At 32.8% G+C, this 20344-nt stretch overlaps 2 protein-coding genes and 1 pseudogene across 2 annotated transcripts; all 3 read right to left on the bottom strand.

Annotated features, from left to right (window-relative positions):
- Positions 1-1775: 1775 nt before the first annotated feature.
- LOC122602175 lies at positions 1776-5008 on the bottom strand (annotated as a pseudogene).
- A 3305-nt stretch (positions 5009-8313) lies between these two features.
- On the bottom strand, positions 8314-9478 carry LOC122601897 (cell number regulator 6-like). Its single transcript, XM_043774630.1, has 4 exons — positions 9358-9478; positions 9078-9192; positions 8682-8947; positions 8314-8565 (listed from the first exon to the last, which is right to left on the bottom strand). The coding sequence occupies exons 1-4, from the start codon at positions 9454-9456 to the stop codon at positions 8314-8316; spliced, it is 732 nt and encodes a 243-aa protein (XP_043630565.1). The 5' UTR covers positions 9457-9478.
- Positions 9479-14873: 5395 nt separating this feature from the next.
- Positions 14874-19912, bottom strand: LOC122602226 (carotenoid cleavage dioxygenase 7, chloroplastic). Its single transcript, XM_043774939.1, has 6 exons — positions 19118-19912; positions 18016-18144; positions 16590-16721; positions 15640-15909; positions 15123-15526; positions 14874-15029 (listed from the first exon to the last, which is right to left on the bottom strand). The coding sequence occupies exons 1-6, from the start codon at positions 19884-19886 to the stop codon at positions 14874-14876; spliced, it is 1860 nt and encodes a 619-aa protein (XP_043630874.1). The 5' UTR covers positions 19887-19912.
- Between the last annotated feature and the right edge of the window lie 432 nt (positions 19913-20344).

The following is a 20344-nucleotide window of genomic DNA, read 5'->3' as shown; positions in this document are numbered from 1 at the left end:
AAAAAATGGCCGTTAACGTACGCACGTGTTAGACACGTGAGGGCACTAATGTCATTTCATCTTACACCGAGGGACGAAAAGTGAAAAAATAGCTACGTGAAGGATAAAAAGTGAAAAAATAGCTACTTGAAGGACAAAAAGTGAAAAAATAGTTACTTGAGGGACGAAAAATAAAAATCATACATATAAATTTATTCTTCCATTCTTTCTTTTCCGATGAAATTTTTTGACTAGACATTTATTTTCCCTATACCACCAAGCCTCTCCAATCACCACCACCTAATAACCACCACCAACAGCCTCGCTACCAGCCACCGCCGTCTATAACCACCACGAGCAACTGCCACCCACACCCACCGCCGCCTATAATTACCACCAGCCACCGCCACTACAATCAACACCAGCCACCACCGCCTACAATCACCACCAGCCACCACCGCCTACAATCACCACCAACCACCACCGCTTACAATTACTACCAAACACCGCCATCTACAGTCACCTCCAACCATCGCCGTCTACATTCACCACCAACCAACCGTCGCCACCTAAAATCACCACCATCCACCGTCTTCCTTTCAATTAAAATCAAAATTTAGAAAAAAAAAAAAAGATGACTGACATGTTTGAACTATAATTTGTTTGATTGGTTGTGTTTTAAATGTCATGAATTTGAGTAAATGATTTTGTTTGTGGTATAGATTTGGATTCAAAGTCGGAAAATTCCATCGGTAAAAATGATCGGAGAAGATGATCGGAAAAGAAAGAATGGAAGAATAAGTTTATTTGTATGATTTTCATTTTTCGTCCCTCAAGTAGCTATTTTTTCATTTTTCGTCCCTCAAGTAACTATTTTTTCACTTTTCGTCCCTCGGTGTAAGGTGAAATGACATTAGTGCCCTCACGTGTCTAGCACATTTGTACGTTAACGACTATTTTTTAACGCCGTAAGGCCAAAGGACGATTATTGAAAAAGTTGGCCACCTTTAGGGTCAAAATTGTAATTTTTAAAGTTTAGGGATCAAAAGTGAAAAACGAGCCAACTTTAGGGACGAAAAGTGTAATTTACTCTTTATTTTAAAACTAAACAATTTACTATTGAAATCCACAGTGGGACCCCACCAAGTCTGGTAGACGAGTACTTTTCTCCTCTCAGAGGACTCGAGTCTGAACTAGAACTGCCGACAATGCAGAGAGGGCTTTTACATAAGCTAACTAGCTAAGTAGTACCTTGTACGTGATATTGACACTGCAAAGTTGACCATCAAGTCTTAAACCTTTCCGGATCATTTTTTTGACACGATACAAATCATCTTTACAGTAAAACCATATTAATGTATATATGGTCATTTGTTTTTTACTAAATTTGAATTTATCGTTCAGTCCAATTTCATAGGTTAATTTTTTGTCCAATACTATGGTTTGATTTGACATTATATAATGGGAAGTGATATCCGTACCACAAGTAATGATAAGTCTACCACATATAAGCATTATCGGCTTATACTGTACGCTATAAAACTTGTACACTATGGTAAATTAATCAAAAATAATGATACTATTATCATTTCTCTTATATATATAATGGGCTCAATAAATCTACCATCACGAACGGCAGATGAATTTTGGATCTTCAACCTCGAAAGTAAAAATAAAAAAATTCATTCATTTCTCACAATAAGGGTCCTTTTGTGTTTCACATTTTCATTACTTTTATATAGGAATTAAAATTAGGCAGAAGTTTTAAACAAATGAAATAAAAATGGATGGAAATCAGAAATCACAATGGCGTTTCCTTTCACAAATAAGTGAATAACTAAGCAAATTCTTCTCGTTCTACTTTTGTTCTCCTTCCCTTTACTGCTTATATCAAACAGAGTTTATTCATGCCAAAAATAAGCAAACAAAGCACTACTTGACACAGTTAAACCCAGATGAAAATGGTACAAAAATATAACATCTACGCGAATGACACGCTACAATAAGTCGTGAAAAAACAGAGGCAGCCTTGAACAAACCTATCAGGCAGTCTTGGCGTTATATGAGTCAATCGGTTGTGCTTCGCGTATTGGTGAAAATGGGGAACTCTCCTTTTTTTTTTTAGTTATTGCCTGCATTACACAGGAACCACCGTTATGGCATTTAGTAGAGGTTGCAGTTTCAACCCAATTACTTGTGAATATGAATGTGCTAAATCTGGTTCTGCTCTCAAAGGGTCAAACGAAAACAACAAATAAAATAAAAAGGGTCAAACAGGCCTAAGTTTGCCCATATGGCAATGAGGCGGGTATTGTCAGGGATCTCAATCCCCATCCCCATATCTGGTTTCCAATTGTAATTCTCATCCCCGTCCCCATTCCCGTCGTGGAATTAAATTACATCCCCATACCCGTCCTCATCGGGTATTGAGGACGGGTATTGGGGATACCTTTTTTAAATAAACATAAATTCATCGCAGCAGAAGATAAGTACGAGCGTATGTACTTTGACCTTTTCTTTCTATATATAAAATAATATCTATGTTAAGTAATGATAAGTAAAGTATAACACATAAAAAGTATTAAATGAAACTTATAATGATTCTAAAATTTAGAAAAGACTAAAGTGATTCTAATAAATATATAGAAAATGTGTAACAAAAAGTGTTTCTACTTAACCAATCAAGCCCTACTGTAAGTAAAGAAAAAAAAAAAGGCTAACACGAATAATTTGGACTCATTAACCAAACTTCCCAAAGAAAAACTTTTCAGGACAACAAAGCCGCTACATTTTAAATAAGATCAGGGCAAATCCAAAATGGAGTTGATGATACCTTATGGATTGCCAAGGTTGAATCAGTTAGCGATTTCTCGAATCAGGCCAGAAGATAAGATTCAAGAAGCATTCTTGATTGGGATGGCGAGCTGATCTCCACTTGCAGATACATAAACTTCCATTGCCTGCCTTCTTTGTCTTTGAACATCTCGGTGAAAACACCTTGCCAGCTCCACGTGGCCCTCGGATATAAAAATTAACCTACAAACGTACAAACAATCATCAAATGAACTACTCGTACAAATCATCAATATTATCAAATAAAAGATGAAAGAGTAAAACATAAAGACGGGGGGTTCAAATGAGTAGTATTTCTGAAATAGCTTCCTTAATGTCTTCCAAGACATCATGTTTAATAAAATAGATTCTCAATTATAGATTTTACCAGCAGAAGTTTATTACTAAACCTAATTACGTAGACTTAAAAGGAGTTGAGGAGAGTAACCTCAACATGCTCAACGCCTTCATCATCCTTCCAAACTCTATTAGGGATACGTTGGTGAGCTGCTCGGTTTCTGCTTTCCTAACCATATCCAGTAATAGGAGACTCAATCCTGACCCTAACCTGGTACAACGAATTTTAAGATTCAAAACTTCACAAACTATACATTACAAACCCAGACAATACCTTGAGTTAAAGCTATGAATAAAACCTGACTATCATTTTGAATCCTGACCAGCGCCTTGTTAAAAACCGTGCACCTAGAGCTAAACAGCACAAAAACGCTAAATTACGTAAACACTACACAGTTTAAGTGCACAACTTATAAGATTTATTCTCTGAAGTCTTACTCTTTTTGTTCAAAAATCAGTTCTTTGAAAACACCAAATCCTGCTACAGCAGCAATGCCAAGCCCTGCCAGAATAACGATAATCAAATGAATCCTCCTCAACTGTTGATAAGCCTTTTTTGGCCTAGAAAAAAGTTTTAAAAAATATGAGACAAACTTAAATCCAAATCTCAAACTGGAAAAGATGTGGCAATGAAAAAGTGTGTTAAATGCATGATTAATAATAAATAAATTACACTGCTAGTTTTTTTTAAAAAAAAAGCAGTGTTTTCTTCAACCTTTTGCCATACAGTTTACCTTCTCAGTTTATTACTCCAAATCCATTAGTTGAACAAAAACTCGACTACGTTTCTACTTTCTTCTAGAGAATTGTCTTCTTGTGAATTGTGATCATCAAATGAACATTAAATGATTTTTCTTACTAAGAAATGTTCTTAAAGCATATTATACACATGATTGCTCAACCACTTTTAATATCAACCAATTCACATTTCACGAACAATCTCTTAAGGATTGATTGTGATAAATGTATTCTAGTATTTAGTAGTGAACAATGTCAATAAACACCTCAAAATCACAAGGGTTAAAGTAACTTCTACTTTTCAACAAAAAGGTTAAGCCATTAAGGAAAACACCATTTTAGACCTAATGAGTCATAAGTGTATGAGAACTCTTCAAGTAAATGAAAACCAGGTGTTGAGATTCCATCTAAGTCAAGCCGACCATAAAGAGCATATTTTAAATGTTGTTGTTTTTGTGTGTCCAACTTTCGAATATTGTTACCTTGACAATCATCAAAACTACCAACAGATACATACACTAGCAATATTTGAAAGCTGGATAGACACGATAAAAGCGTTCTAAGTTCAATGCATACAATATACATTGCACTAAAGTTAAATTAGTAAATACATTTCGAAAACACTAATACCCAAATCCACATATGTAATCAACTTATTATTCACTTTGACAATGATCAAAAGCTAGCACCTTTCTCATTATATATCAACACAAGTAATATTTGCAGAAAAGTACTATCAATTTTCTCTTTTATATAACCACCTTAGTAAAAAAAACACAACAAAATCAAAATCCAACCTCTGAGGCATTCTCACTTTTCGGTCTCGAAAAACGATATCATCTCCGGAACCCTCACATTACTCATTCCATTGATATATAAAAGGACTAAACTTTCCTGCAAGAAAAGAAAACCCATTAAATAAAAAACAAAACTTTTACAAACCAATGTACAAAAAATCAACAATCTTTGATAATAGATATACAAATATATATACCGGACGACGGCGGAGGTGATCGGTGGCCGGAGTGAAGGAACAGACGGTGAGGATCCATATAAAGAAATTAACTTGTATAAAGAACGTGAAGATGATCAAATCACGATTATGATGATATCTTGATTAACCCTATTTTGTGTATCGGGGGTTTTTGATAAATTGAATAATAATGGGGATTTTTGTGTTACCACTTACCACCATTTACAACAACAACAAGACCCAATCTCTGCACGGGGTATAAGGGAGGTAAGATGTAAACAGTCTTACCTCTACACAAAGGTAGAGAGACTGCTTCCATAGGGACCTCCGGCCACAAAGGAGTGCAAGACGGAAAATAAGAAATGTTTAGAAAATCATACTTGTATGTCGAGAATCTGAAAAGCAGAAATACCTGTCTGTTGGGTCCGGCTCCGAAGCATCGAGCTCTGTTCTTGGTGTATCTTCCTCTCTTTCATTACTAGCTCCCCCGAGATCCTCCGAAGCATCGAGCTTTGTTCTTGGTGTATCTTCCTCTCTTTCATTACTAGCTCCCCCGAGATCCTCCGAAGCATCGAGCTCTGTTCTTGGTGTATCTTCCTCTCTTTCATTACTAGCTCCCTCGAGATACTCAGAAGCATCGAGCTCTGTTCTTGGTGTATCTTCCTCTCTTTCATTACTAGCTCCCCCGAGATCCTGCTCAAGAAATCTCTCAACCCCCTTTTTTGATTTGAACACTTTGCCGGTACCGGGTTGTATATAGTACTTGTTGTAGCCCTTTCCTTGGGTGCGTGTTTTTTTTCCCATCAACCATCCTGATGGAATGATGGAAGGCCTTCGGTTTAAATATTCCGAGATCACCAACTCTAACACAACCTCAAACTGTAGTGTGGCTAATGGAGGGGGCACCCTTACATAAACCTTTGTTAGCATTTTTGTTTTTGCTTTCAATGCATTTGAAGATAGAACAATAAGAACAGAAAGAGCTAAGTGGTGGTGGTGGTGACGGCGGTGGCGGCGGTGGCGGCGGCTGATAGAAGCCAAGGGTGGCGGCTGTTGATCACTTACCACCATTTACCAAAGGTTTATAGACATACTATGTACAAGTGAGTCGGGTTATGACCCGGTTGTAATGATAAAAAAAATGATAAATTTTCATAATAAATAATTTAAAATTTATTTTAAAAACTTTAAAATATGACATGTGAAATTTACTTATTTTTTCCTTTAATTTTATTTATTGATTTATACAAGTGTCATGATTAGGCTGGTTGTTTTAAAAGGATTTAACATTTTCCTTAAAGAAATTGATTTATTGGAAACCTTATAAAAAAGGTCCTCCTAAATAATCAACCTAAAAATACTTCTTTTTTTTTAAAGGTGAATTTCGATTGAAATTTCGTGTCGCGATTCGACAGCGGGAGGTCTAACATACGTTATCTTAACCGGGTCCGCGCTAGAAAGCTCTCTCAAAGTAGAAATGCCTATTTCAAATGCCCAATGGGGGGAACCCCCTACTAATCCACCCGAAAGCACAACAATTAATACTGGTAAACTCTGCCCCCTCAGACTTGAACCTAGGTATACTCAAGTCAAACCCTCATGGAATGACTACTTTATATCTCAAAGTTGGCTGAGTAGAGATTCAAAACTGGGACCTAAAGGTCACTAGGGGAACCCCACACCATTACACCAAGTAATCATTGATACCTACAAATACTCCTAATTACAAGATCATGATATGTAGTTAAATCAAGAGATAAGATTAGGTAATTAAATTAGTAAAATACAAATGTCAAGTCATAAAAGTTTTAAGAAGATTTTTAAAAGAATTAATCATTTTCTTATAAAAATTGATTTCACTTTTATAGCAAGTTAAAGGTATAAAACGGATTAAAAGTTATAAAAACAAAGTGATATTTGCAATTGGATTTAAGAATCAAACGAATAGGGTATTTATTAACTTTCAAGTTTTAGGAGAACTTTGATCTAAATTATATTTCTAAATTAATCATAAATATAACTAAAATGATATCCGGGTGACGTGATGGTGTAATGACAGTGACGGGTGGTGGTGTGCAGCGGTGGTAGCGGTGGTGGCGGACTGACGGTGATGACTAATGGTGGTGCGCAACGACGAGTAATGTAAGTTATTTATGTATAAATTGGTTTTGTTTAAATTATTAAAACTCAATTGTTAAAAGTTCAAACTTAGAATTAAACAAAAACCCTATTTGATATATAACATGGTATAATTATAGATATACATAAATGATAAATTGGTGATGTTTTCTTATTCAGATTATTTGAAGAAAACAAGTCATATATATGTGGTTCAATCGAGGGGCAGTATTACATGAGGTAAGCGGACCCAATGCTCCCTCCAAAATTTAAGTATCGTCATGTATTTTTAAAATTTTGTCCTCTTTTAAATTTTTTTTTTTTTTTTAGATTTTTTGTTTTTGTCTCCTTTAATTTTTTCTGGTATCTTTTCTAGTTCAATCAAGATATCATAATAATGTTTTTTAACTATGTTCTCTATTGCTAATAAATTCGAACATAAAATATTTGGTGTGAAAATATCAAGACGCCTAATAACTACATCACCAACGATCTTGGTGTTGGTTAAACCAATATTAAACAGGTTAATCTTTAGATAAAATCAATGATATAAATTTTAGTGACGATTTTGGTATTAATAATGCATGTATATACAATTTGTTTCCATCTATCTATTGACCAGAAATTTTTGATGCATCAATGTTTTTAAAAAAACAGATCAAGATATAAAAATGAAAATAAATAAAACACACATTTTTTTTCAAAATCCTGGTTACAATGTTGAAAGAAACCTTTAATTTTCCTAGATACCATCTTATTACTTTTCTTTGCATAAGAGTCGAATTTTTCTTATACATAACAGACAAACTTTGAAAAAACTCAAAAAGTTAAACTTTTTTCAAAATCATATAAGAGAAAATATATAAAATATTCTTAATTTTATACACTTTCTCTTATGTAATCTTCAGCATTTGGGTCATTTCTTTTTATTTTAAGATAGTATAGATTAAACTATAATTAGTCTTAATTACACTTACCAATTCACATTTTTAAATTCGAATTTGATGATGTTTATTTTAGCTTAAAATTCAATTATAGCCCAACTAACAACTAGAAAAGAGGGAAAATTATTGTTCTTGATTCGGCAGATAATCATATTTTAATTCCATAGTTTTGAGATTGTCTACAACAGAAACCAAATAACCTAAGGCTAAGTCGATATCATACAAATATCCTGATATCGATCTTTTCTGTTTTTGCGCACGAGTTTTAGGTATCGTAATATTTCACCATTATATTATATTGCGAGCTGAGGGGATTCAGTATGTATATGACGACGTCGATACGAATGAATGTATTTAAATTATTTCACGTACTCATCTTTCTACGACTTGAAGTTCCATACCCTTACTACTACTAGCTTCACTATCTTGTCTAGTAGAGGAAGAGCATGATGAAGACGAAGAAATAGATTCAACGTCTTTGGCCCTCATCTCTAGAGAACGAGGGGGGCTTGTCATGGTCTCTTGAACGTTCTCGGCTAAATGCACTTTCATCTCTCGGTGCTCTTGACATATTGCACACCAATGCAAGCAACAATGTACCCCACAAGGATCACAAGGTGAATCCTATACACAAAACATACATTCAAACCAATTACGTACATACGTACCGATCGAAATGATGCCTCATTAAATGATAAAAATGTATCATAACATACTGTACAAATATATATGTCATGTACCTTGAGGTGATATTTACGTTGCAGCGATTGACGTGCCATGCCCGTATAAATACCACACATCCACCACGCGAATAAAAGGCCCTCGGTAATGAGACATGAAGTACCTGGATCAATACCTGGGACGAATGTAACAATTGCGGCTAAGGCCAGGCCCCCTTGTATACATAATACATGACACATACATGCATTGTTTGCCGGAATCTCTTCGTTCAACTGCTCTACGTTGCGGCCAAACAACATACATGGACAACACAGTCCGGTTATACCTAAGAGAGATCGAGATCGAACCAGCAGACAACGTATGTACATTCAAACAAATTAATTAATGCCCATATATATATATACGTACGATTAACCAAATATATATATAATTGGAGATCAAAATTAATTTCTTACAGCTTTCAGGGTCATCGGCACAACTAAAGATTCCAGTAGACCAATCTTCGTCGCCTGGTGGTTCGTAGGATGAGGGCAAGGATTGCCCACATTCTGGGCATCGACGATCATGTAACTATCAAAATAATATATGACCCAAAGTAATTAATTTAATTAGAAATATGTCATTATGTAATACTCGTATTAATTTATATTAAAAGAACCTGGTATGCATATTCGTGCATGCGCAAACATAGATTATTTTTCATGATATATATTAGATCGATCAATATTTAAGAACCTGATGAACGTCGATAGGTTGGTTGAGCTCGCCGGGTGTGATTTCTTGTAGCGACGCTTCTTGCTCTTTGGTAAGCTTCACATAAGATTTCTCTCCCATTGTCGTCGATCGATCTCTTTACTACGAGTACTATTGATTCATTTATAAAACATAAAAGCATTTGTTTAATTAGTTGTTCACTCAGAAATAATTTCACACTCAATGCGTCGTTTGATCAATATGTATGTATTCACATGCATCCCGACATTTTAGTTCGAAAGAGAACTTTTCTCGAGCTCGTAAGGTATGAACCATCCTTCAAATTAATGGCCACAACTTAAAATAATTTAAATCCAAAATACTCGTAATATTTTATCATTAAGTGATACTCTTATGGCTTGAAAAGGTTTAAAATTTTAAACCTCAAATTTATTTTTCTTTATTTAAAAAAAAAAATAATATAAGGGTATCCGTGCGTTGCGGCGACATCTTAAAAGAAGAAGTAATGATCTGTCATCGGTTGAGTGAAGAGGTGGTTGTGTGAGTGAGTGTGTGATGGTAAATAAGACTCTATAGGATGTTTGTGTTTTTTTGTTGTATGTGTGCCATAACGCTAGGTTAGGGGATAAGGATATATATATTATATATTATATTATATATATATTATATATACTATTTATTATAACTTAGTTTCGATCATTGGTTACTTTAACCACAATTTATTTCATACTTACGAATCATGTATAAGACATATTCAAAAAATTTTATGATACAATCTATATAACTACCGTACATCATACGAGTATTAGGATTAATCTAAGAATATATCTAGTCGATATTTTTTGTTTATGATCTTCTTAATATTAATCTTGTTTAATATTTTTATTTAAATAACATAATTTTTTTCACCTATTTAGTTAGTTAATTTATAAAAATTAAAAGTTGTGATTGATCCGTTGAAGTTATGACAATCGTCTTTTAGTAAATGATGAGTTAGTGTAGTGGTTTGAAATTTCTTTAATGACTTATAAGTCTCCGGTTTCGAATCTCCATTTCACCCAACTTTGAAATATAGGTGTCCCTTTATGAGAGCTTGACTTGGGTTTACCTAGGTTCAAGTCAGAGTAGAACATAGTTTACCTCTACTAATCGTGGTGTCTTTGCATGGTTTAACAGGGGGTTTTTCTCCATAGGGCATTTGAAACAAATATTTCTACTTCGAGGGAACTCTATAGCGTGGACCTGTTTAAGACAACGTATGCTAGACATCTCGCTGTCAAATCACGACACGAAGTTTCAAACGAAATTCAACTTTTAAAATATATATATATATATATATTTATATTTATATTTATATTTATATCTATATATATATTAAAACAATAAGAATCATAGGCTTCTTAAGCCTTCTTTCAATCTAAAGCTAATTTTAAATATTGCCACATAGGATTTTATCCTACGTGACATCTCCATACATTTTTTACAATATATTTATTTTATAACCTTTATTTATTCTCAAAATAATCTATTTTATTTTATCAAATATAATATAATATATTAATCATAATTATATACACAAGATAAAAAATTAATATCAAACTCATATTAAAAAAAATAAAATAACATCCATGCATCTACTAAATTGGTACACATATTTGACAAAAATAATATTATTTATTAAAATATATACAACTTTAAAGACTATATTAAATTTTAGAAATTATTTGAATATATCATTAGATTATATATGACCAATCAATTTTGTTGTTTTTTTTTTCTTTTTGCCGAAACTTTAACTAAAGTTGGTTGTTATTCTAATCATAAAACAAAGTCTATTATATAATAAAAAGCAAAAACTATAATGATTTTCTCTTATTTATCTATTGGGTTTTTTTTTACTTATTCGTATTGTATTTATGTGTATTTCATATGACTAAATTTATGTGTATTTTATATGACTAAATTTTTGTCATGTTTGGTTTTTTACTTTGTACATATTATTATGTTTGATGAATATATAACATGCTACATTATTACGCGATTTACGTTTGATTTGTTTTAGTGTTAATCTATAAGGTGAATACATTTTTACGCGATTTATGGCTACACAAATGGTGTTGTTGATGATATCAAAATATCTTAGGTTAAATGTTCTTAGAAGGGATGTGTAATCACTATAGTAGGTTAAGTGACTGTGCTATCGACATGTCCGAAAAAACAAAGGGTGACCAGAGTGATACATGAATTAACCATGAACTATAACATAATCAATTTTTACATAATAAACATATAGAATAGCTATTTACTAATGTATAAAATAATCTTTTTAGCTAGCCGCGCATCACGTGGGGTAAAATACCTAATATATATATATAAGAGTAAGATAATAAATTAATGAAAATGTTTACGATGATAAAATTTAGTCATTTAATCATTAAATTTTACTAATGATAAATGATGAACCATAACATTTTACTAACCAAAATTCCAATTGGTCCAGATATCAATAAAAAATCACCTCGATCTTACATTAAAATTCAATCAATCGTTAAGCAATATATATAAAGACAATGACATTAATATATATTGGAATGAAAATATAAAATGCACCCTAATTATGCTAAAAATTTAAGAGATATCCATTTTCCGTATTTACATTATGTAACATATATCTGTTTAGATCCCTTTCCAAGTATTTAGGCATGATCTTTATCTTTATTATTATTTTTATTTTTATCTACTAATATAAAAGAGATCGGTGTTTATCAAATAAGTCTAAGATAACTTTTGCTATTCAAAAAATGTTGATTATTATAATTTTTGTTACAAATACATATACCCTTTCATTTTTTCCTTTTTCACCGTCAGTCTGTTCTATATATAATTCACATCTATCTATATATGCGTGTCATATATATATATATATATATATATATATATATATATATATATATATATATTATGTATGTATTATTTTTATAACTTAAAAATCATCACCAATTTCCTCCCAGTATCAAAATTGATATATCAGTTAATACCAGTAAGTTTCATATTCATTTTTGTCTATGGTATGTAGTCTTACACACAAGGCAAGACGTATAATTATATTTTTGAGAATGAATTAACCTAATTTCAATTAGTAATATTTTCAATATATATCAAACCCTAACAAACATTTATCTTTAAAGTGTCAAACAAGAAAAGGATCAATATTTCTTCTTCTTGTATTTTCAATAAAAATAAATATCAATGTCTTTCTTTTATACTTTTGTTGCTTATTTAAAACTTGTAGTCAAGGGAGGCGCAGGAGCAAGAGAAGAAGGAGCCATAGTACCTACAATGACGACCACTGCCATCGCAAACCGCCACTCACATATTATCCCAAAGACTTCACCTTATGCATCTGCTCCTAATAATATTGAAATTGAAAATGCCATGTTGAATTTGAAAAGGTGTGATTGATTGAGTCTTTCTCTTTTCTTGTTCTGTTGCTCATAATGTATGTTTACAAATTAAAAATAATATATATGGCCATCTTTAATTTGTACATGTTATAAGTATTAATGTGACATACAGTAATATATTTGACTGTATATATATATGGGTGTTTTGGAACTAGCAGGACAATGAATGGAGGATATGGTTCACCAGCAAGTATATCAATAACAAATAGAAGAGAGAGTATTGTGCATGAATCTCATTCAGTCGATACTTCAACCATTATTATGAACTCGTCACCATCAAATCCTGCAGCAAAAAGGCTTCTTGATGCTTTCCATTTGATGGAAACTGATGCTTCGATTAGGGTACGTATACGAATACCTTTTTTCCTTTTTGATTGACAATCATACGAGTACCTAATCTAACACTAACTGCTTAAATCCAGCTTTTAGTAATGCCTTCAAACGTAGTAAACCAAAGTCTAATTATATTCTATCTACAAGACTAGAATCGCACCAAAGTTACTAATAATGATACCATTAAAATTAACCTAAGAATTATAACAGTATATATGTGACAATGTACATATATGGTCTTTTTAAGGGCAGGACTAGATCTATACATGTAACTGAGAGCTAGAAACAAAATAAATCAATACATATATAATGTACTATCATCTTCATATTTATTATTTTTTACAATGGTTTTTTTACCTTTTATGCTAATTCTTTACTTTTTTTTTTTTAGAAAGTTGTGATGTCGATATCAACAGATCACCGTGTATGGAATTCCTTTGTAAGGAACAACGCGGTTCAGGAATTTCATAGCTCAAATCCGTCTGCAGGTTTGTTTTGTCCCCCCAGTAAAAATGTAGCATGGTTAATTTATCAAATCAACCCTATTCAATCAAGGCTATTATATCTCACTTTGAATGTTGTTATTGTGTACGGACATCCAATTTTGGAATATTGCTATTGTATGTATCTGGCCTGGTGATAGTTTTTATCGATGTGACAAACTTTATCTTGGACGATGTTGGATCAATAAAATACCACTGGATACTTACAACAGTGAGTAATATTTAAAAGTTGGATACACATTAATATTTATAACATGTTAAGTTAATTGGATACTGATAATAGTCATGATTTTGGGACGCAAGGCACAAAATTTCAATATGCTTATTTTCGTAAAAAAAGTTAGGAAACTGTGAGCTTACAATTTCATGACACAGCAAATGAAGAAGCAGCCATGAGCTACACGCAAGATGGAGAATCTGCATCTCAACTCATTAAATGGTTATTTTCATTCATGAAATCTGGAGTCACGGAGTTCATTGAGAAAATACAGCATTATGTGTTAGGTGCACTACAATGGTTGCCAAAAAGCAATAACACTATGTTGCCACTTGACGACGGTGTATTGGAAGAGAGAGTACGATCTCCTATACTCCTCTCTATTGTCCTACTCATGGTAGTCTTCGTGACTAGGAGCATGGAGAACCAATGATCCCTCGATCTTTGGTATTAACTTCTTCGAAAGGTTCGTTTGAAAGCAGTTTTGGAGGTTTTTTAAATAATCTTGCATCACATTTGAGTGTAAACGGTAAGTTGCTTGATTTGATTGTTTTTAGTATTTCAAACCATATGGTGATGATAAATACAGTTACATTTGAGTGTGACTTTTTGATAGATTGTTTTTAGTATTTGATATCATATGGTGATGATGAATTTTTTGCAAATTCTAGTAAAAGTATGTGTTATATTAGAACATATGCTTTGTGATCACGAAACATGCATGGGTCACGGTGGTTCATGCATGGAGATTCATTTTCGATAGTAGCTTTTCGTATCTTTGTTTATAATGCCGACATGTTTAGATGGTGTTTCAGATTGCGTTTTGAGGGAGATTATTTGGTATATCCTTGGCTCAACCACATTATTATCTTATGCTACAGCATTTGATCACACTTTGATTGTTTTTTGTATACGGTTTATCTTTAGTATAGTTATTAGAAGTGTATCATTTTTAACATTTCCTTCTAAGATCCATTTTTGAAAAAAAAACAATAGTATGAAAATGCAGTGATTTTCGATCTAAGTTTTTGAATTCTTAGGGGCCCAAAAGCCATGAAATCCTATAGGAAAATTCAAGTGTTTAGGCACTTCAAGTCTTGCTACAACTGCATTTGTCTCCCCAATCTTCTTGGCATCCAAAATCACCAGATAACACATTTGTTCTGCCACTGCATACTGTAAGTAATTATCCATTAGTTCAGTTTTTGCGTTCATAAGAAATCAAATATTTATTTGATTAAAGTTCTGTTTGGGCATCAGATCACATACCTCTACCACGACAAGGTATCCATCGCCTTCTTCGCTTCCCTTTGAGATGAAAACGGGCTCACCTATGAATCTTCGCGTCCCTACTGACCATGTTTGAGTGGAATTGTTCGCAGTGTTGAACGTAACGACTGTATCAAATGGGAAATTTGGTAGTTCTCGGCGAGCACCTAAAGATGTTGCTGCATACACATACGTATTATTGCGTCCACCAAAATCTTGATTGATAACTGGGAAGTCAGTTGCGTTTTCCCATTGATCATTTAACGGATTCACACAACATTTTTCACAATTTCCACTCGCATCCATGGTAATTGAAACTCTAACAAGATGAGATAACAACTTATCTCCTTCTTTATCAGCATTCATAATCGATGGGTCTAGCTTACCACTCTGCCAATTATACCCTGTCAAAATAAATCATCCTTCGATATTAGAAAACTTTCTTCAAATCTGTGCTTAATACGAGTGATTTGACAAATCCAAATGAATTTAATCTATTTATTATCAATCAACTTACCGAAAATTTTATGAAAATTGAACCACTTGTAAGAACAGCTGCTGGCTTGTATCTGAATTTGTGTATTCCCATTGAAATCTCTTTCTTCGTATGCATTCCCGACATGAAGTACCCACATTTGTGAAGGAGCTTCAATCGGTACTTTCCAATCCCTCTTTCCTTGGTGTTCACGAAAACGCGGTAGCAAATATATAGGAGATGTCAACTTACTAGGATTCACAGCTAATGCCGATATCATCGGAGTAAGTCCACATACAGCTGTCATTGATCCTGTATTTTATGGGTTGATCTAACTTAATTTCTAACCATAAATCCATAATTACCAATTCTTCATGTGAAAAAAGCAGAAGATTTTCATAAGTCCATTTGCTTAGATATATGTAGTTGTATAATGTTTTAATTGAATAAAATAAAATGTAGTCAAAAGTAGGGTTGTCAATGGGTTGGGGTTGGTCGGAAAAATACTCTGGCCCTAACTCGACTCATTCAAAGTTTCGGGTCAAAATTTTCAAACCTGGCCCACAACTTGTCAACCCAAACCCAACCCACCAACCTGGAGTTGGCGGGTCAAATAGATTGGTGGATCGACGGGTTGATTTCGGGTTATATGGGTTGTGAGTTTATTTCAGGTCAAATAGGTCATGGGTTGGCAGGTTGTGGGTAAACCCATGAAAAAACATTACTATATAAATTGTAAAAATTTTTCGGGAACGGGTGAATCTTTTACCTTAAAAGGTCAACCCGAACCCAACCCAACCCAAAAAAATCACTTTAACGGGTTGACATATGAGCGGGTTGAGATTTCACAACTCCAACCCAACCCAAAAAAATTACTTTAACGGGTTGACATATGGACAGGTTGAAATTTCACAACTCTAAGCCGGTTTTTTTAGATCTGTTTTGGTCGGATTTCGAGTTTGGCGAGTATTGATAGTTCAAAGGAAAGTTACCAAGAATGTCAAGTTTGATCCGGTTGCCAAACAATATGTAATGAGAATCTGTGAAAGCCCAATCATGGATCATTAGATGTTCTGGAATATTGAATTCTTGTTTCTGCAAGATCTTAAAGGCACTATCAAATTCTGCAAAATAAATAGAACACTTCATTATATCAAAATACCAATATATCAAATACTTATCGACAATCTACGATTTACATTACGTTTTATTTAAAATATCATATTTAAACTTGTACTATGTAAGAAAATCATTAGGAAAGAAAAAAAGAATTTAGATAATAAAAGATGAAAATATAAAATAGCTTTAAGGATCAGTTATATGTTTTTTCTTAATTTAAACTTGCCGAAAGTTAATTTTTTATAAATGTTGCTGTTTTGGAAAAAAAGTTTATAACAAAATCAAGAGGTTTAAAAAACAGTGTCTTATATTTATTTTTTACCATTAAATTACTGAATTGATAAAATCACTGAATGAATATATAATGCTTGAATGAATTAAATTAATACAATTGTTTAATTTTACGATGGATCTCTCCATTGGGAGTATAAGAAACTTAAGTTGTTTCGATTTTTAATAGAAGAAATAAAAAAAGTTGAAGAAAAAGTTTTTTTGTTTGAATATATAAATGTGTAGTACATTAATAATGTATTTGTTTATGCAAAAATTATTTTCATTAAAATTACTCGTATTATATATGTATGTTTGTCACAAACAACTAATTATAATAATTATAATAGTTATGTAGGAATTATATATATATATATATATATAAGTTAGTTATTTCATAAAAAATATATTTTTTGGATTTCTTGAATTATGATTGGATACGTTTCATTTAATAAAACCTAGTATGACACATGCGGTCTTTATATATTAAAAAAAATTCGTATTTTTAAATATGGACGTTAAACTTGGTGTGAGGTACAAAATTGTTTTGATGGTCTATCTTTTATTCTAGAGCCTTTAAATATGACAAAAAAACATTTAATATTGGCCATTTTTGAAAAAAATTATGGCTCCCTCCCTAATGTCGCATTCTTGAGTTATATTTTTAATAGAAATGGGAAGAAAGGATAAGAAATAAGGAGAAAAATGTATTCTTGAGTTTTTTTTCAAAAAAAAGAAATGAGAAGATAGGAGAAATTAGGCACTTTTTGATCCGAAAATTTCCAGCCCAATTTAGACAGATTCCCCTGAAAAAGAAACTTTTTGTGTCCAATTACTATTTTAGCCTTTGACCATAACCTTTAATATAGTATTATAGAGGATAATTTTGTAAAAGTATCACTTTTTCTTTCTTTTCTCATAAATTCAAGAATGCATTTTTTTTACTATTATATTTTTTTTCTATCGCTATTTAATCAATTTTTTTTTTAAACTCGAGATCGTAGTGTAAATAAAAAGGTGTAGTAGTACCGTAGAAGGTGAAAGTGCTGCGTGGGAGGAGCATATCCTCTGCGTTGCATGACACCATAAGAAGCCTATCCCTCACTGCATCCATCTTATAATGCGACAACAGTCGTTTTGGTGGCATATTGAAAATCCCTGCGTACAAGCATCAAACTATTAAGTATATTTTCTTTTATTCCTATCTGATTACGTACACGTGAATTACACAAGTACACAACAATACGACTACTCCTATATGATAATATAATTAATACCTGTTAAAGAAATCATACAATATCAAGAAAATTATCAACAAAAGATTATATAAAGAAATAAATCATGTGATTTAAAATAAGGATAAGGCTAATCGTCCTTTACCGTTTCATTGAATCACTTAACTGCTATTAATTGTTTGGAATTTAATTAACTAAATAATGAAATTTTTATTTAAAAACTAAAATTTATATGAAACCAAAAAACTAACATGCTGTAATTTGAAATTTAACACAATGTGTTGATGCCTGCCTACCACCCGCACCAACATTTCTCTCGGTCCTTCTCTTTTTTCATCCTCCTCCGGTGATGCCATGGTGGAGCCATGGCAGTAAGAGCAGCCCTCAAACTGTATCAAACTACCACACTATCTCTTGGACAGCTATATACACATTGTATTACGTTTTAAATCACAGTATGTTTAACCAATTTTATAATTCCACATAAAATTTGATTTTCAAATAATCACAACTTTAACTTAATAAATAAATGTCTTCGACACAGTAAGTCATTGAAGTATTTGTTTGAAACTTAATTGGTAAAGAATGACTTAACTAAAAGAAACCACAAATGTATATTTCTCCCATTTAAGTCGTCGTTTTTGGTATGTTTTTTTTATTCAACACATAACACATATATAATTATAATTTACAGTTTTCGATCTTCACACATACAACATATATTTATCTAAAAGATAGACCTAGCATTTATAATGACTATAAAAAACAAACGGGTCTTGGCTATGGTTAGCGAGTTAATAATAAGTTTGTATCCATAAGGCAACTTAATATACAGAGTATCGATGTGACAAGTTTAAGAATAATATATAAACAAGAACTTAAATAATTAATGGTACCGTATAATATTGGCTTTAATACGCTTGTAGCAACATCCAAAACGACATCGACACCACCCATATTGCAGTCATAGTCAGGATTCGATGGTGTCGATGAAGAACCATCGACAACACCATTGATCAAATCGAACTTCCCAATAGTATCCAACGACGTAGGATCGACCTCATAGGGCTCCCCTCCTTCCCACAAACAGAACAATCGGTCTCCCCAGCTCAACACAGTCGTGTTAGCAACGTTTTTCATAACTTTCGTGTTCCCAACCTTTTTTCCGTGTTTAAGGACTGAAAACGGCCCACGATGAGTGAACCGCCACTCGCCAGTGTCACGGTCATGCTCCTCAGCTTGAGCCTCGGTTTGAATGTATTTCGCCATGAAAGTGACCTCACCTTTTCTTCCGTCAATTGTGAACGCTCTAAGATAGCCATGACCGTCTAGAGGGTGCACCGTTGAGCCATGATCATCTTTAAATAGTCCCGGTCCTGTTAGATAATATGTCCCGAGGGGGAAATCTGACGGTATGGACCCCTCGACAATACGTAAGCTAATGGGCTTAACAGTTTCTGAACGTTGTGAAATAAACAGAAACTGATAATCCCAGTAAGCTGATATTTTTTCGTCTTCAACTGAAGTCGAAACTTCTTGAGTTGGTATAGATATGGAAATGTCTTGAGGGACGCGATCCGGAAATAAGATTGCTCGAGGTTGTGGTAGTTTGATCGCCGGCAACGACAGCTTCAATGGGATGAGATTGAAAGCTTTCGCCTGCATTTTTATATAATATTTAAGGGTACGTGGTGGTGTTGGCAATTTTGTAATAATTCAAAATAATGTGGTAATTACAATGTGCTAGCTAGCTACGTTTTTCTATTTATATATAGAACGACATTTCTTTCAATGGCATATATACCCTTAATTAATTGTGTCATTTGGTTACATTGTCTCGATAGTAGTAATAGTAAGGCATATTTAAATCTCGCTTAAAATATTAGTATATTTAACTAGAAAACAAAATTAATACACTATCTAATTAATAACTTATCTTTTTGTATACAGTATTCATGTAAGTAAAGGGACTTTAACATGCTATATCCTTACATTATATAAATCTCATCTTAAAATTTGTTAATTATTGTCTATTTAGCATGCTTAAAAATACAAGAAAATCCAAAAATCATTACAATATTGCTCCTTGGAAGGTCTACGGATTAGTTACTTTTATAAGAAGT

This window comes from Erigeron canadensis, chromosome 5, assembly GCF_010389155.1.
Source record: "Erigeron canadensis isolate Cc75 chromosome 5, C_canadensis_v1, whole genome shotgun sequence".
NCBI classification, from domain to species: domain Eukaryota; kingdom Viridiplantae; phylum Streptophyta; class Magnoliopsida; order Asterales; family Asteraceae; genus Erigeron; species Erigeron canadensis.
The sequence above is the reverse complement of the archived record's forward strand: the minus strand, read 5'-3'. Positions and strand labels throughout refer to the sequence as shown.

Coding starts and splice junctions, on each gene's coding strand:
- LOC122601897 (XM_043774630.1), bottom strand. CDS start 9,456: ATGGGAGAGAAATCTTATGTGAAGCTTACCAAAGAGCAAGAAGCGTCG. Junction 8,948..9,077: donor TGCCGATGACCCTGAAAGCT/GTAAGAAATTAA, acceptor GATCTCTCTTAG/GTATAACCGGACTGTGTTGT. Junction 8,566..8,681: donor AACGTAAATATCACCTCAAG/GTACATGACATA, acceptor TTTTGTGTATAG/GATTCACCTTGTGATCCTTG.
- LOC122602226 (XM_043774939.1), bottom strand. CDS start 19,886: ATGCAGGCGAAAGCTTTCAATCTCATCCCATTGAAGCTGTCGTTGCCG. Junction 15,910..16,589: donor GATCAAACTTGACATTCTTG/GTAACTTTCCTT, acceptor CATAAAATACAG/GATCAATGACAGCTGTATGT. Junction 15,030..15,122: donor GATACCTTGTCGTGGTAGAG/GTATGTGATCTG, acceptor AATTACTTACAG/TATGCAGTGGCAGAACAAAT.